General features: G+C 43.5%; 1 protein-coding gene across 1 annotated transcript; it reads right to left on the reverse strand.

The window, feature by feature from the left end:
* Positions 1-2,990: 2,990 nt before the first annotated feature.
* On the reverse strand, positions 2,991-14,591 carry LOC150022706 (ephrin type-A receptor 4-like). The gene is made up of 4 exons (XM_090288406.1): positions 14,465-14,591; positions 11,282-11,349; positions 6,476-7,139; positions 2,991-3,076 (listed from the first exon to the last, which is right to left on the reverse strand). Exons 1-4 carry the CDS (start codon positions 14,553-14,555, stop codon positions 2,991-2,993), a joined length of 909 nt encoding a protein of 302 aa, XP_090144532.1. The 5' UTR covers positions 14,556-14,591.
* Positions 14,592-18,083: the final 3,492 nt, after the last annotated feature.

The raw sequence follows: 18,083 nt of genomic DNA on the forward strand, positions 1-18,083 counted from the left end.
GACCATTGCAGTGGTTCTCAAACTTTTGGGTCTTGGAACCCCTTTACCCTCTTGAAAATATTGAGGAGCCCAAAGTGCTTTTGTTTATGTAAGGTAAAGCTATCGATATGTACCACTGGAAATTAAAACTGAAAAACCTGTAATTATTTATTAATTCATATTAAAATACCAATAATAAACTCATTACATGTGAACACAAATAATATTTTAATGAAAAGTAATTATATTTCCTAGAACAAAGGAAATTAGTAAGAAGAGTGGATTTACTTATTTATGTATTTACTTATTTGCAGATCTCTTTGATCAAGCCTGGCCTAAGAGAGGACAGCTAAAGTCATACATTTGATTTTGTATTCCTCTGATGAGGTATCACACATCAGGTAGCCTCCGGAAAACTCCAGAGGAAAAAGGCAAATAACATCTTAGTTTTGCTAAGAAAGTTTTCACCTTGTAAATCCCATGAAAGGGTCTTGGGGAATGCAGCCGGAACACACTTTGAGAACCGAGGCTACAGCAATAACTTGGGGAACAAAGAATGAATATAGACAAGATTAGGCATCTCATACCTTACCCTACCCTTGCTTATGTGTTACCACTGCTCCTCCAAGACAAAAAAAAAAAAAAAAAAAAAATCTTTATTCTACACCTAAATGAATTGCTTTCCTTGTTGAACAGACACTGACCAAATAGCCCATATTGTTACCACATTTCTATCTAACAACAATAAAAGTAACTATATCAATTTCCACTTCCTAAACCTTTAATGATTCCAGGTACTGTGCTAAAGCATTTGCTCTACGCATTCATGCTCGTGTGTGTGTGTATTATATATAATCATATACTATTGCCATCAATTTGCTAATGTGAACTTGAGATTGGGTGGGGGGTGTTACCACACATCTGGGTAAGCAGGACAACTCGAAGCTGAACTCAAGTCCTAAACTCCAAAGGCAGAGAGTTTAGTCATTTTGAACTAAAATAGGTTAATGTTAAGTCATGCGCTACAAAGATTTCTGAATGTTCGGGCACAGAGATGATTCATACACATGATAAAAATACTTAAGACACAACTGAAGTAAGAATTATAAACAAGGACCTCATTAATATATTAGTCACGTACAAAGATTCTGACATATCATGTTGACTCCATGAAACAATACCCCACCAAATAAATGTTTAATATGAAACAGGCCACAATTCCTTAAGCACTTATTTATTCATTCCTTCAATGAACATTTCATGAGACCCCACTATGTTCCATAATAGTTGCTGGTGTTACTTGTTTGGTTATGCCAGACTGTACTTGTCCACTTATATCTCATGATACAGAAGTTTTACTAAATTTACTTGTCCGAGATAAAGCCAAAACTAACAAAGCAAGGTCAATCACTCAAAATTTTAACATAAACATACATGTATGATTTACAAATTAAATTGTTTGTTTAAAAATATTACCAGAAAAAACTAAGAGAACCTAACTATCTACCAATAATAGAAAATTAAAGTATGATTTATTCTACTATACAATATTAATAATCAATTATGAAGAAAAGTTATATTCTCTAATGTGACAGTCAAACATCAAAAAACAAGATGACAAATATAAGAAAAATTCCATTTGTTATTTTTTAAAAATACATCTACGAAGACATATTTGGGTTACTTGCAAAAATGTAAGGTGTGGTAACTCATAAAAAGTTGGAGTAAGAGTTAAGTATATAGTTCTATGGTAATATTAAATTCATCAATTATATTAAAAAAAACCTTAAGTAGTAAAGTTCAGTGACGTGAAAGTCAAACATATCACGACCACCTCTGTTTCGCACAGTGGTAACTGAAAAGCCATTTAATCAGTCTTTTTCCTAAAGCCTCATGTCTTAGAAAAAAAATTTTTGTCTTAATTTACTTTTGAAAGGTACAAGGAAGCTCTGTTAGACTAAAATAAATCATAAAATCTTAAATACTGTATTCAAAAATCTCTAACTGAGATAATGTCTATGTGATGCTTTGGTGAATCCAAAATTGAGACCATTGCCTCATTCACACTCAAAAAGAAGCCTGCTCACCCGAAGAAGGAGAAATAAAAAAGTAGAACAGAAAAAGGACAACAATTAAACCCTGTTCTTCTCATATATAAAGAATTGCGTCTTTCAATGATCACAGCCATGCTTCAAAGCTGGGATGAAAGCTGCCACAGGATTCAAGCAATTGATTCTTAAAGACACGATTCAAAGGTAGAAGAAAATTTCAGACGTAAAAAGGACATAAAACAGCGTCTTTCTGAACTATATTTTAAATGCCTCCGTTCCAGTACTTCCTTCTCCTAAGGTCCTTAGGAAAACAAAGTGATCATGATATTTTTTTTTAACAACAGCCCTCTCTTTTCAGCGAACAGATTTGAAATATTTCTATTCTACAGACATCAAAGCATTTCTGTCTTGTTCTTTCTTAAAACAGCTTTTAACAAGATATCTGTGCTGATATTAAGGCACCATATATAATGATATATAATGTAGTTCCTAGATATATGTGACCCCAAATAATTTATAACAAAATTGTATATTTTAATAAGACTTGATTTCTACCTGGCTAAATTTTGTCAGTTATGACCACTTACTTGGCCTTAAGAGTGACTCTATAAAAATGCTTTCTTTTTATTAGTTATACTTCTCTATATAGTCTCTGAAAATATTGCTTACTAATATTTCACAAAGAGTGAATATGTGATTTCCATTTTTTAGTTTTTTAATTAAGCAAAAAATAAGTTCATAGAGAATCTTTTCCTCTCTGCTTTCTGCTTAATATTTCTGAGGTAATAAAAATATCTCTGTAAAACACCCGGAAGATTTCCTCACTGAGGGGAATGCCTGTGTGTATGGGGGCAGGGGTCTGAGGTGGATTTTGTTTCCTTTTCTGACCATCTGAGGAGGACTGGTAACTAGACTAACTAGAATAATTTCATATCTTCTGCATCCTATCAGCAGGCAAGTTCAAACTGCTTGGAAGGCCAGCCGGCCATTGTCCTGGGGAGGGCGGATGAGTGACTCACACTCTTTGTTGTCCTGTCCTGCTGAGGCTGAGCCAAATCATTTCAGAAAATGTTATTCAAGAGCACAATGAACTTGCGGCTGCTTCAGAGGGCAAGACCGCCATCACCCTGCCGCTCTGGATGCTCTTGAGGCAGCTCTTCACGTCTCCATTAGCATGTACTGCTTGGAAGTAAGAACTCGAAGAGGAAGTGTAGTTTTGTCCCCAAGGTCCCTTGAGGACTCCAACAGATGACCAGGGTTAGGTTTAAACAACAGCACACCCCAGACTCCCACCCGCCCTGCCCAGTTCTGCTCAGGGATCCTTTGTCAAACATTTAAGATCTTAATCAATCTTCACTCTGACCTCCCAGACCCCAAGGAAGATGGATGAGGAAGTAGGTGACCTTTCACCTGTTCTTCTATTTGCCCTGCCACAGTATACCCATTGAAAAGACAATTGGGGAGGAACCTGCTGCCAGAGTTCTGAAGCCTTGCCAGTTCTCCATTATACCCCTTCTTAAGCTCTCTTCTCACCTCCTCTTTCTTGTCCCGCCCCAAATCACTTTTCTCTTACTCAAAGGCAAGTTTGCTTTCCTTCAGGGAAAAAAATAATGACACTCTCCAAATATCATTTGCAATATGAAGTGTGAAAATGGACATTATTCTTTGTTAAGACATGGGCAATTGTTCCTATCTTTAGCCTTGACTTCCAGGAGTGACTGGGAGATTAACACCCTTTTTCTGCTTCAGCTCAACACCTTTTAAAGTCACCAGCTATGGCCTTGGGAAGAGCAGAGGGATAAAAGAAATGCTAGCATTGACATTGATTCCATGTTTTATCATCTACAAGGTGACTTTTACCAACCTGAAAGCAGCATTTCCTCATAACAACTCCGTAAGATAAGTACAATTATTATCAACCCATTTTATAGATGGAACAAATCAAGGCTCAGAGGGCCTAAGAAACATCTTCAAGGTCATACAGCTAAGTAACCAAACTGAGACACATTTCCTTGTGTTGATGTTCCTTCTGGTCCACTTGGATAGTTCTCTGAAATCCCAATAATGAGGTCAAGGGTGGAGACAACCATTTTTATCACTCCTTGGACTTTATAGTCTTTAAAAAGTCTCACCCAAGTTTGGAATTTAACAATCCTTTGTCATTCAAGTTGTTCCTTTCCTCCTAAATTCATCAGATATTCTTACTAGGACTATCATAAACAAAGAAGCAACCAAAGTGCAAGGTTTTTGCCAATAAGTGTCTTCTCAAAAGAACTGATCATTTTATGAACAGCAAAAAGAAAGAAACAAACAAACAAACAAACTTGAGGAGCAGATATGGAAACACCAAAGATTCTCAAAAGTGGCTCAGCGAACCTTCCTTTTCCACTATCTGACCCCATGTTAGGAACAATTCGCTCAGAAAAGAACTGGACCTAAAACGTGGAATCACTCTCCTTCTGTGAAGCACATGATTAATCCCAAGATTATTTCCATATAACAAACCACTAACATGTTCAATTGCCTTTACATTCATTTCCCCTCCATCTTTTTCTCTTTTTCTCCTAATTTGGGTTGTAAAACTGTCAAGGAGTTTCTCAGTGGAGCAACATATGAGTTACTGGGCTCTGTGACAATTGAAAATCAATGACATTAGATACGGAGACATTCTAATGCCAGACATGTGAACATCTGAGCAGGACATGAAAGGACAATGGTATTTTAAAAAAAAATACATAGAAGAATCTTGACATGTGAAGATGTGCATGGCCCATTTTGCAAAAATCGAAAAGGCAGAATAATTTACTGTAAAATGTGATGGGGTGTCATCACCCAGTTCATTTCACCATTCCTTCTATGATTATTGTAATTTATGTGTCAATAAGAATGCACTCACATACTTTCTAATATCACTACCAGAGTTTACTCCAAGGTTTCACTTTGGTACAGCTGATCTTGTAGTTGCTAAGTCAACAACAAACTTTAAATTCCAACTTTTAAATGTTCAAGTTTACAGATTTACCTTTTTACTCTAGGTTAACAGAAAAGGTAGCCAGCCTTTACCCTGTTGGTTTGTAATTAAATTAAAAGACACTCATTGTTAGCTACTACTAAAGATAACTACAGCAAATAACAAATGAAACTTTGGAAAAGCATAAACCATGAAAGGAGAAAGGCATAGTTCTATGACACCAAATTATTGTTGATTTTTAGTCAGTAAAGTGGATTGCCCCATAGTTAATCCCACCGTGTCATTAAGATGGTTGGAATGCCAGACAAATTGTTTGGCAGACAGTTATTTCAGGCTCTTTAATTACCAAATCAGGTGAACCATGGGCAATCCAGTCTACAGCTCAACAATCACCCTGAGAAAAGATTAATCTGATCTGTTCCATAAACGGGACCAGAGTCACACTGTTTCGTAGGACCACAGTGAGACTGGTAGCAGTAGACTATTGATAACCATGAAAAATAAATACCAGCCAAAAATAAAAACCTTGGCTACTGATTTTTAAAGCCTTAAGCCACACAAGACATGAGCCATACATGTACAAATGAATTACTCTTATCCCTTACTCAAAAATGCTTTTTTTTAAGAAAAAAAAAACTTTACTAACTCCCCAATATTCTGATAGAAAGGGGACATATGGGAAGAACAAATTACATAGTGAACTCTAAACTAGAAAAAAAAAATCACTTTAGTAATAATGCTACATAGAAATTAACATGATAAAAATACCTAGATTTCTTCAAACACTCAATAACCAAAATGGATCACAATTTAATATTGCCTCTGACCACAGATCAAATGAGAAAACTCTTACTAGTTCTTTATCACCTCTTGGAGGAAATGAATCACCAAGATTAATTTCACTCAGGGACCCTATCAATGGGTGCTCAGTGGAACAAATGTACTCAAAACACTGTCACCACTTTGCTGAACCATGTCTACCCTGGTCCACAAAGGGAACTGGGCATTCTTCACATAGCTTGAGAGAACTACAATGCAATCCTAATTTTACATGTAAATTGTTTATGTACATACACAGGTCACCAGATAAAATTTACCATTTTATCAAGTCTACAGGCAGAAATACTGTGGTTTGTAAAAATCTGTCCCCCCTCTTTAAGGAAGGATCAATCAAGCCCATTTCTTCAGCTTGATCATTTCCATTTCCGAGGGTACATCAAGCCAGTTCAGATCAAAGTGCCCGTTAGCAAATGTGTTTGGCCTTCTGCTGATTACGGCAGCATCATTTACATTGTCACTATCAGGCTGGTCTCAGCCTTGCCACCTGGAGCTACAGCACTTACTCATTAGACCCCTCTGTCCCACCCCATCCCACAGGGGGCTGCTAATTACTGGCTCTACTCCATTGAGTCTCATCTCTGATTTAATTATGTGCACTAAGCCCTAATGAAAAGTACAATATGGCTCATCTTACCTTGGCATTCTCCATTCCGCTCTTCATGCCCAGCATTGCACAGGCAGTTGCCAATGGGTACCAGCCACTCACCATCTGCCCCACAGTACATTTTTGGCACATCCTTCTCTTCTGAGTTGTTGACACAGGAGCCTCGGACCTCCACCAGGGAAGATGTATCAGCCCCTGTGATGGTGTCTGGAAACTGGGCCAGATTGCGAACTGTGAGTGGACACTTCTTATAGAACACACGGACCGACACCAGGGCAATGCAGGCGCCCACATCCTGAAAAGCCAGATAAAACCCCTTTTTGCTCAATGGCCCTACATCTCGGATCTCGGTGTTCAACTTCATGATTCGGTCACCAATGTCCACTTGGGTGAAGCTCTCATCAGCGGCAATGGTGTCAATCTTGGCAAACTGGCTCTCTCGAATAAAACGTTCTTTGTCGTTGTCTGATTCATAATAGTACAGGTTAAAGGTCTCCTTGCAAGTCCCCATGACGCCCGGAAGACTATTGCAGTCCCTCAAGGTGAACTTGATCTCAATGTACACCCTCTGAGCCCCTTCTCGGGTGATCCAATCAGTTCGGAGCCAATTATTCTGGCTGGGTTCCATCACGTTGCACACTTGGTAGGTTCGGATGGGTGTATTTTTTTCATCCATAATACTCACTTCCTCCCACTGCAAAGATCCAAAGGAAATGTATCAATTGCAAAACATCATCACACAGTGATCTGTCAAATCCTACTTTACTCTCATACGACTATTGCTATTATTTTTTTCAATAAGAAATCTACTGAGCACCAGTCCTCACTGGTAAAGCCTGTTATGGAGGAGATAAGACAATATTTTATTGGAGAAGTGTTGTGTGTGTTTTTTTTTTTTTTTTTTTTTTAAGTGTTTCATTCTTTCTCCTTAAACCCAGGGGCAATGGTGGATTGATTACTTATGAGTTCTCAGTATTTCCTTGTGGTGGTCTAACAACCTCAAATTCACCTATTACAACAGTTACAATTTCAAGTGGCAACAGTTCAACTTTACTCATAAATGAAAAACTAGTATGTGTATTCTTTCAACAACTGAACAGAGACCTGCAAATTAAGAGCAGGAAGAGCAGAGCTTGCCAAAGGAAGACAATTATCAGTTAATTAGTGGTGCTCCTGTCAGAACTTTGCTCTCTAATACCTAAAGAAAAAGTCAGCGGATGCTTTTTCTCTCTTTTTTTGGCACTGTGACTACTCTTTCAAGAGCGAAAGAAAATCTCACCATTCTGGTTTGGGTAATCCTGGGAAGAGAGAGAGTAAACTTTCTGGTTGGACTTCTCCAATATGCTGTCATTTGTAATGGTGGAACGCTGAGAGAGCATGCATTCCATTAAATGTTTGTATATGGTTCCTACTTTTAAAACATATGCACATAAGTAAATAAGAATGCACACATGCTATGCTTCCAAATATTATGGGGATATTGAAAGTAAAATATTATGCAGTATTTGTGATTGAAAGCTCAAGACATTTTTTTAAAGTATCATAGAGTTTTCTTTGTAATCTACTTCTTAACAAAGATACTAATGGTGGAACAGTTTGAACTTACTATGACTAAAGTAGTAATTTCACTCTCTCCATAGTTTAAAACATAATCCTAAAAGAAGCGAGATTGTTCTGGGGCTCCTACAAGGCTCTTAATTAATATCTACAGTAGTGCATTTATATAGATCTGGTATATATCAGCTTAAATATCTAACACATGAATATAATTAAAAGAAAAAAGGAGAGTTTAAAAAATGCATATTCCTTAATAGCTTCACTTAAAGCTCCATTCAGTACAATGAGTACATAGAATCATACTGTATCTTTTAACAGGTTCCCCATCCATGTAGGGAAATTGTTAATGGATGGAAATGTGACTAGGTGAAGAGCCATAATGCATAAACTTCTCTATCCCTTTCATCTGCTACCATTGTGAAAGTTGGAACTGGGAGGGACAAGTGCCCTGTGGTGATTAAAATTTCTTTTTTATCCACTAACAAATAAATGGCCAATAATTTACTTATTTGGGGAAATTCATATAAATCCAAAAATAGGTTCCCACCTTAAAAACAAAAAAACATTCAGCATGTTTCTCATCTCAGAACAAAGGGAATATAGAAAAACACATATATCAATGTAAATGAAAGCACATAGGTGTATCTCCAAAAGGTTCATATGGGATAATTCAAGTGTAACACGAATTTTCCAGCCTGAACTTGATTGTCTAAACACACTGATCAATTCACCAGAAAATGAGAAATATCCCCTTAGTTTTATGTTTTACAATCAATGTCAGAAACTCAATATACTCCTTTAAATGAGCACTGCCAAGAAATTAGGTTTTTGCTATAACATTGCCATCAGGAGCCATCACTTTCCATTAATCTCATGTTCTGTTTAGCTGTTCTGATGGAAAAACAAAAGAGTAGAGTTGTCTCTGACTATATATATATTTTTTTCATTGGTGGTATTGTCAAATACGGTTTCTTTTTCTTTTTTTTTTTCAAAAATAATAACAACAACAAATAAATGTCATTACTGGACAATCTCTCATCCCAACTTTCCAGCCAATATGTTATCTGTTCTAACTCTAACTAGAGATTTCAGAATAATCAAAAGACTCAAATATGCTTTTTCCCTCAGCTAGAAAGAACTTTTGAAAGCCAATCTATTCCTGCTTGGTAGAGGTCTAATCCATTTGTCACTCTAAGCCTGAAAAAGTCCTCAGAAAATATAGAGATTAATTAAATTTTATAACTTGGCACATAATTTCTCAATGGCTATTATGTATTTTGGAACGACTATTTCTCTGGTGCACAAAAAAAACCCCTCATAACAATACTTACAACGTTACACACATTTAAGGAAAGGAAAAACTATGCTCCACCCATAAAAAGTTCTGGGTTGTATACAGTAATCAGTATACATAGTATTTTTTTTAAAGAGACTTCAAGACAAGTGAGAGAAGTTTTATGTCTAGAAAAAGGGACCAGGTGCTTTTTCAGCAGTCTGAGGAAGGGGAGGGGGAGGGGCAGGGCGATGTGGAGTCTGCAGCATATTAAATTGCAGTAAAAGCTTTCCAGAAACTAGATAGACCATAGACTGTACTCAAAAATGTGTCACTCCTTGCTTTTAAATAGGCCCGTGTATATTTAGTGCAACAAGTCAGATGCAGAGTCATAACTTGATTCATTCTCTCTTCAAGCCTGAGAGCAGCCAGTAGGGAAAATAAGGCTCATTAAAAAGTTTAATGCCGTACTAACACCTTCTATCCTCAATTTAGGGGCGAGTTCTAATACATTCAACCTACAGAGCAACGGCCCCCGTGTAGCCTGGGAAAACCTTCCCGAAGCAGTGACCTTTCCAGGGTGTAGGATTAATAAGAGTCTGACTCTCACAAGATAAAGCTGTATCTTTCTTCGCATTCAAAGGATGAGGGCAATTGCCTGCAATCAGCAGTGAATACAGCCTGTCTACACTGCCAGAGGCCTGCCAATCATTCTCCTTCCCTTAAAAAAAAAAAATGGTTTTGAGGGCAGACTGGAATTTTTCAGCAGAGACCCAAATAACTGCAGTCAAGTTCAGGCAGAAAAAGAGGAAGGCAGGGCCATCTCCATTTCATTTAAAATGTATTACGAGGTTGGCTTGGGGAAAAGCCTAAGATTCTCCATTTTCATGACTATTTCTTGTCCTGTTTTTGAAATCCATCTTCTATAACATTTCCTATGAATTTTTATTTTTCTTTTCATCTTTTATTGCTTATTTGATCGACAGGTTAAAGCACCATACTGGGTGCTGGCATTACAATTTTTGCCTGGTAACGACCCCTAATCTTCCTTTCATCCCTATTGTTTTTAATCATTTGGTTCAGTCACAGACTCTCAAGCACCTAAAGGTAGGATAATATGCTTAATTTTTAACGAACTTGAGAGTTATTTCAATTTGGCAAAAGCCAGGGATACACACTGTACTGATTTCTTTCCAAAGCTGACTCATTCCGACCTGTCATGAAGGGGTAAGGTCAGGGGGGAGAGAATGTGGCCAGTGACCTAATTCTAGTCTCTGAGTCTTCCAGTGGGGGCAGTGATGGCAAACTCAGGAAGAAACGAACAGTGCGTTCTCTCTCTTTAAAACACAGCCTCCCCACCCGCAAAGATCCAAGACTCCAAATACTTAAAACTTTGCACACTTAGCACCAACAATGCTCAAGCTGGTGGTGCTGGCTGCATGTATTGTGCCCCTGGCACAAGTTCAGCAGGCTTCCTCTCAGTGTGCAAGAGCACGGCAGCTGATTTCAGGTCACCGTGAGAGCAAGGTAAGGAGCTCCTGCTGCTGGTGCACAGCACTGGAACCTGCAACTGGTACAATGAGAGGCTTTTCTCCCTGGTTTCTTTAGTTATTCATGTTCCTCATCTGGACGCAGAACGGTTGCTCTAACATTAACCCTGTCCGTACTTCACAGCCATGACAGTGAAACAGGCGTAAATTCTAATTTGGTCCCCAGATTGCATTTCTTGTTGGTATTTTAGTTTTAAACAGGCATCTAAGTCTATGCCTCTACCGATCTCCTAATTTCGAAAACCCTTTCTGCCCTCTTGGTTTCTAGTTCTTCCATGACAGACCTATCCAAGGGGAGTATAGGGTTTCTGCAACAAAGCGTAATTCACTTCATAGGCCATGGCGGAAATCTGACCCCCTCACGACAATCAACAAGAATCAAGCCATTAGGACTCTCAGAAAGTTGTTAATCACTCCTTTTTTACCCTTTGGAGCAGAGAGTGACTTGGAACTTACCCCTCCTTCCAAAGGGCTTGCTATCCACCCAAGTTCTCCCTGAACAGATCTGGAATCCAATAAGGTAACTGCAAGGAAAAAAAAAAGAGAGAGAGAGAGAGAGAGAGAGAGAGAAAAGAAAAGAAAAATAGATTAATTTCCAATTGCAAAAAGCCAATACTACAAAAACCATTTGCCTGAGCGTTTCCATATGTGCTGAGGGTGCGCATATCCAACTCTGATCAAAACCTAAACTTGGTCTCACTTATGTAAATAATCATTACTCACTTGATCTTCTCCCTTCTTTAAATCTGCAAGTTCTTATTTATTTAACTTGCTTAGCATTTAAAATTCCATCCCCGGACTCGGTTGATTCATTTTCTAAAAAGGATGAATAGAGAATCTCAAGTACAATTCAAAAAATAAATATATCTGTGTAGCGCAGTTGCCGTCCAGAGCAAAATCCGAATTCATCTCTGTCTGGTGTCTACAGGAGTTATTTGTTTTTACAAGTTTCAGATGACCGTATAACTCATCATCATGGTGACAGAGCCACAAGTGAATTCTATCTGAGAGCACTCCAAGGGTCATGAAGAGGCTTTCTCCCCTACCATGTCCCCCCCTCCGCCACCAAAGAAACCGGCCCTGAATGTGGGATCCGCTGCTTTTTTAAATATCAAAGTTCCAGAAATGGGGGTGGGGGTGGGGGTGGCAGACGTGTAGAATGAGAATGCAAATGAACTGAATTATTCTCTCCCCCAGGTCTTTTTGAGGACCATCTGAGATTCCTCCTCCACCGGAGAGGAAATCACTGGTTTGAATTTGAGGTATGGAGTCGAGTTAATATGCGTGGGCTACTCCTAAACGTGCATCAAAGCTTAGGGGGACCCGCAGCGCGGCTATAGAGCTGCTGTATCCCGCCCAGGCTGGGGCAATCTTAGGCATCTACGACCCTGAAAAGGACGCAGTAAATTCCTAACCTCTCCACGTTCTCTTTCCCACCGAGATCTGCAGGCCTGGGGGTCGAAAGGCCCATCTCAAAGGAACCACTGGGTTATTAATTTGATCGGCGAGGCTGCCTCTTTAGGCTGGGGGAGGGGTGGGAAGAGGAAGCCTTCGTCCTTGCTCTTGCGTACCCCAACTCTCAACGCCTCCCACCCCCGCCCCGGCTTCTGGGTTCTGCCCATCTCCCCTCTCATTTCACCACGAAGTCAAAGGAGTTAAAATCAGACTCTTTCTCTTGGTTTTCCCGGGAAGCCTGAATTCCTGGCGTCTGTTAATTATTTTAAAATGTAGAGCCTTCTCTGGGTCGCTCCCGCCCGAAGTTGCGCCCCCACCTTCGGCCTCATTCTCTCTTCTCTGTCCCTAGAGAAAAGCCCGCTACATCCATTTGGATTTATGTAAGGTGGATTAGGGACACAAAGGGAACAATAAGACCCAATTTACAAAAAAAGGGAGGGAGTAGAAAGGGAGGGGAAAAGGGAGAAAAGGAGACGTGACGGGAATAAAAAGCAACAAAATGAATTAATTTTAAGGGGGAGGAGGGGTTTGAGAGGGGTTGACTGCCCCCCTTCTTTCTACATCAGCCTACGGCTCCTTCAGGGCCTTTTGTGTCTAGGGCTCCCAAGTTTTCCTTCCAAAAGAAAAAGCAAGAAATGAGTAAAAAACGAAAAGCAAAAAAAAAAAACCTCGGCGTCGGTGCAGTGAGGTCTTGGGGGACGTCCTAACAAGTGTGCAAAGTAACCAGCAGAACGTGAGATCCACGATTCCGATAAGAAAATTAACCGTGGGGACCAAGGGGCGGCAGCGGCCGAGTTGGCACCTAGAGCCACGTCGGAAGCAGGGAGGAGGTAGGCGGGGTGTGAGAGCGCCCCTTTCCTCCCAAGCAGTGCCTGCCGGCAGGTGTGTGCATCTCTCCGAGCCTCCGTCTGGCGAACTCTGGGTACCGGCTACCCAGCCAAGGCTAAGTTGGTTTTTGGCTCCCTCCTTCGGAACAGGGAAAATAATAGAATTGCACAGGGATAGGTGGACGGATCTGGAGAGATGGACGAATGAAGAGATGCATGCGTGGACATGGATGGATGGATGGATGGATGTGCTGGTGGTGGGATCGTGGTGAAAAAGCCGGCGAGACAGATACGAGGCTGGATGAACGCAGGCTCGAGCACAAGCCTTCGCCGGAACACACGCGCACACAATCAGGGCACTCGCACACAGACACACGGGCACCCACGCACCGCATACACGCATGTGTGCGAGCGCGCATACACACATGGACACACGAACACGTACACACATGTTTTCTCTTAGATCAACAGAAACGAAATGCTCAACCCCCACCTCCCCGACGCAGAGACACACACAATCCTTCCCGCACGTCCATACACTCGCGCAGAACACTGAGCACCGAGTCCAGTCGGGCCCGCGAGTTCCCTCCAAACTAACCCAGTGTACAGTTCTGGGGCAAAAAAACAAAAACCAAGAAACTTGAGTACGTTTAACTTGCCAGTGGGTTCACCACGTCTGCGGGGTGATCTAAGGAGCATGGGGCCCCTTAGACCAGCGAACGCGTCCCCGGGGCGCAGAGCCCCGCGGGGAGAAAGGTGTCTGACGCTGGTGCTAGAAATCGGGTCACTGGCTACCGGCGAGCCGCACTACGACCGCTGCGCAGCGGAGGCCCAGCAGTACGGTCCCGGAAAGCGCAGGGCTCCGGAAACTTTGCAGAAACCATAGCTAGAACGGCTTCTACAAGAGCAGGGGAGCAACAAGCCCTCACCGGCTCCGGGCTTCCGTTTCCCCCTCGACTGGGGCTTGGTGTCGTGAGTGATGGTGACGAGGACTTGGGCCACAGAATTATTATTATTTTTAATCTTGCCATTGGCTCCCGTGAATCCCCTAGGACGCCTCGAGCTGGCCTCTCCGGTGGATGCTGATAAACTTTGTCCTTTCGCTACAAACTTGGGCAGCCTCGCCGCAAGCACGGGTCACTGCCTGGGTCTGGTTACTCAGCTGCCCCACGCCGCCCCTTTGCAGATCCCTTCGCCTCGGCCCCTTTCTACCGAGTCGGGACGCACTGCTCACGCCGAGATCTCCCCCACCGCCCCCCGTACACACACATCCCCCGGCCTCGCGCTTCCGAGGAACCTTCACCGGTGGATCGTCCGCTCTCGGTCCCCGATCGCAGAAAGGGCACCGCGCTCTTACCTTCATTCGCGGGATACACCCTGGAACCGGTGACAGCGTCGCAAATCCCAAAGAGAAACGAAAAGAGAACGAAATAGAAAATCCCAGCCATGGTTCGCCGGTGCCAACGCTGCTCCTACCGCTTCTATCCCAGTGGAATAAATGCTTAAGTTAGGAGTGCAGCAGGCTGAAGACATTGCCAAGGGGGTGGGCCCGGCCCGTGACGCCCACCCGCCAGTCCGGAGCTCGCGGCCAATGGTCGCGCAGACAAGGCGACGGGCCCCGCCCTTATTGAGCAAAGCCCGCCTTGAGTCTCCGCCCCTCAGGGCTCAGCGGGGCGCGCGGTCTCCCCAAGCTTGAGGGGGCGAACTCTGCGTGGGTCCCTGCCCCTGCCGGAGGGAAGCGGCGGGGTCCCCAGACCTCACTTCAGGGGTCCAGCCCCTGGGCCAGGAAAGGAGTTTCGAAAGACTCTGAACTGATTGCGGGGAGCCGGAGGAAAGGTTAGCAACCACCTCTTCCCCCTACGGACGATTTGAAACAGAGGAAAACCTACGGACGATTTGAAACAGAGGAAAAGGCCCTTTTATTGTAATAAAATAAGTATAAAGTTGACCTGCCTCTTTGCTGTTGCGCATTTCTGAGGGTCGAAGCGTTTTCATCCGGCGCGCGGGAGCTGGGGTTGCGCACTTACTGCTGCGCACGGCCACAAGCAGCTTCTGCTACCTTGTCCTGTCTCGTGTCTTTATAGCGCATCTCTGTATGAAATGATCTTTGGAGGGAATTTTGTGGCTTAACTGACCCTTTCTTCCCAGGATCCCTAGATGCCAGGAGAGCGGAGACCTTTCCGGTCCCTATCGCCCAGTGCCGCGCCTAGCCGGGCGCTGGGCTCGGTCGGCTATCTCAGCCCTGAAGCTGAAAGAATGATTTTCTAGCAGCAGAGAAGCTCCCCTCTGGCCACATCTCGGCGTTGACGCCAAGAGTCTCATCCGGCCCTGACTCCCCACAGAGGCAAGACGGTCTGGGATGGCCCCGTCTGCGGGGAGCCAACTATGTGTTTCCCGGAGGGAGTTCCTGGAGCCCAACCTAGCAAGTCCCGGGCTTAAGCAGGAGCGCGGTGACCTGCCTGCCAGACACCGCAGAAGGCAACTCGGAAGCTGTCCGGAGCAGCTGCTGCAGCTCTGAGCTCCGACTGCTGCCCCAAGCAAGTCCAGACAGTTCTCCCTGCCCCCGGAGACAGCGGTGGGCAGCGGGACCCGCAGAAATCTGCTCAGCTGCCCCTGCCAAGGTCACTGCTGACTCTCCGGGGGCGCAGGCACTACCGGTCTGTCCCCGGTAGGTACCCTGGCCGCGCACACAGCCACGTGAGAGCCGTCTGGCGACAGTAAAGCAGTAGGCGGCCCGCGGACTCTCCTGATACGAAGCGGTGCATTGCTCCGGACGTTTGCAGGAGCCTCGATTCCTGCCGAGACCTCTTTCCTTCCCTCCTCCCAGGCTGTGCGTCCTCTTGCTGCCTCCTGGGTTGGGCCGGGTTTTCCTCCGGAGCTGGGGTCCCAGCGGGAGGACGACCCTCTAGGAAGAGGTGGAAGAGACTTTCTCCCGCAGCGGCTCATCGTGAACCAACCGCGCCACCTGCCGGTCATGGGCCGGAGTGCGCGGCACCCGCTGAAGGGCAAGCGGACAAAGACAATGCGCAGCCCGCAGCCCGCAGCCCGCGGAGAGAAGGTGTGTTGTTGGTAGGGTCCCTTTTCATCCACCTGCCAATGTCTGGCGCACCCAGGCCACCCCCCTGGGGTGGTGGTGGGCGGCGGTGGAGAGAACCCGGGAGTCCTATTGCGCTTCTGGCCAACTGAATTACGGAAGACGACGGAATCAGAAAACATTCCAAAGAGAAACTCAGAGTCAGCATCCCAGGGGGTCCCTGAGCGGGTGGTTGTCCCTGAAAAGAGAATCTTAGGTATAGCGGGAGGGGTGCAAGGCGGTGGGGAGGAGAGAGCAGTTTGCGGCCGCGGTTCCAGGTCACTGGCCTCTGTAGCACGTCGTGTCCCCTCCGTGGCTGGACAGCTGCGCTCGTGCAAACTCAGACCGGAGCTAATAAGACGGGCAACTTGGACAGGAGCGCGCTCGGCAAGGTGCTGGGCAATAGCTGTGAATCAGTAGACAGGAAAGACGGACAGCTTGCGCAGCTCCAGGCGTTTTGGCTTCTCAGTGCAAGGCCAGCTCAAATGTTACCGTCTGAGGAAGCGAATTTCAGTTATTGCAGCTCCTGATTTCATACGAGTAAAAGGGGGGAAATAATGCGCACGGGGAATGTATACGTGTGTGTGTTTAAGTTATTTAATATACCTGCACGAAGTCCCATTAAGGAATGCATTTCTGAGTTCTTCCGTGTGTCTTCCCGAGTTTCAGAGGAAAAGAAAATGAGTATTGGTCCCTGTCATTTGGCACAGAGACTCAAAATAGAGAAGAGCCTTCTGAATTACGTTTAAGACATTTTAAACAATAGTCGCTGGTTGCCTCTCCGCAGCAGCTTGAGTTTTACATGCATGTGTGGTAGCAATAGGCTATTGCCGGCCTCCTTAAAAACAGTAAAATTTCTAAAACCTGTACCACCCCTCCTCTAACACTCTGAGCATTCAATAAACTCTTTCCAGCCACAGCTGCCTTTGAAAGCAAGGATTCACTTGCTAGGGTACATTCAGCGACTTCCTCCTTCTTCTTCCCATTTCCCTGTTTTGGCTTTGGAACAGCCCAATCGTCTGGAGAGCCATGAGGCAGGAAATGCTAAGTCTGAAAAACCCAACTGTAACTTCCTCTTCAAATCGTTTCTGGGCGGAAGATCAGAAACAAGCTGCTGAAAAGTCTTCTGTCCATTCTGACTACCTGGGGGGGAAAGTGTTCTACTCTAACAAACACCATTTATCCTACAAACAGGGTAACAATGAAAAAAGATGGTGGCCCTGGTCCGCTGTGGATGCTGAACCTCCCACTTGATTGAAAAACACCCCGGACTTTTCAAACATTTGAGATCATTTACTACAAATCAATCATTCGACCGAGTCATAGCCTGCAATAGAATACCACATTCTCCAAAAGTACCTAAGTTGCCTACTTTTAAGATAAATTAGCTTGACTCTTAAGTAAAAACAAGCCCCCACCCCCACTCCAACTGCAACTGCTGTAAAAATTTGAGGACATTTTGAATCCATTAAGAAACATGTCAAAATAGATATGCTTATAAGCTGAAGGAAAATTGTAATTAAATAATTTTGTAAATTTTCCCTTTTGTACAGTACCTATGGCAAAGACTTGAACTGCAAAGTACATTTTACATGTTGAGATGACTAAAGGTTGAATTTTTAAGTTATTTCTAATTTCTAAAGACATTTAACAATAGTCCCAAGTCTCCCAGAATGTCCACCTCTAAGTGGAGGGCCGGTTTCACCAAAGTAATGAGAGAAGAGCCTTTGACCTGTGGGCAAGTAGGCAAAGGTACAGAGAATGCGTGCAGGACTGGAGAGAGGGTGAGTAGGGGACGGTGAACCCTCCCTGCCTTTTACTAGTCACTCTGCTGATACTTTAGCTGGACTTCCCTGGATGTCGGTCTTTTTTCCTCAATAAAAAGAAGCCTCCAACAGTGTCA

This window comes from Furipterus horrens, unplaced genomic scaffold (assembly GCF_987537825.1).
Source record: "Furipterus horrens unplaced genomic scaffold, mFurHor1.1.pri manual_scaffold_1, whole genome shotgun sequence".
Lineage (NCBI taxonomy): Eukaryota > Metazoa > Chordata > Mammalia > Chiroptera > Furipteridae > Furipterus > Furipterus horrens.

Bases quoted from the DNA above. Each gene is read 5' to 3' on its own strand.
- LOC150022706 (XM_090288406.1), bottom strand. From the start codon at position 14,555: ATGGCTGGGATTTTCTATTTCGTTCTCTTTTCGTTTCTCTTTGGGATT. The intron at 11,350-14,464 runs GTAAGAGCGCGG...TTTTCCTTGCAG, and splicing joins GGTGTATCCCGCGAATGAAG to TTACCTTATTGGATTCCAGA. The intron at 7,140-11,281 runs GTAAGTTCCAAG...GGATCTTTGCAG, and splicing joins CAAGCCCTTTGGAAGGAGGG to TGGGAGGAAGTGAGTATTAT.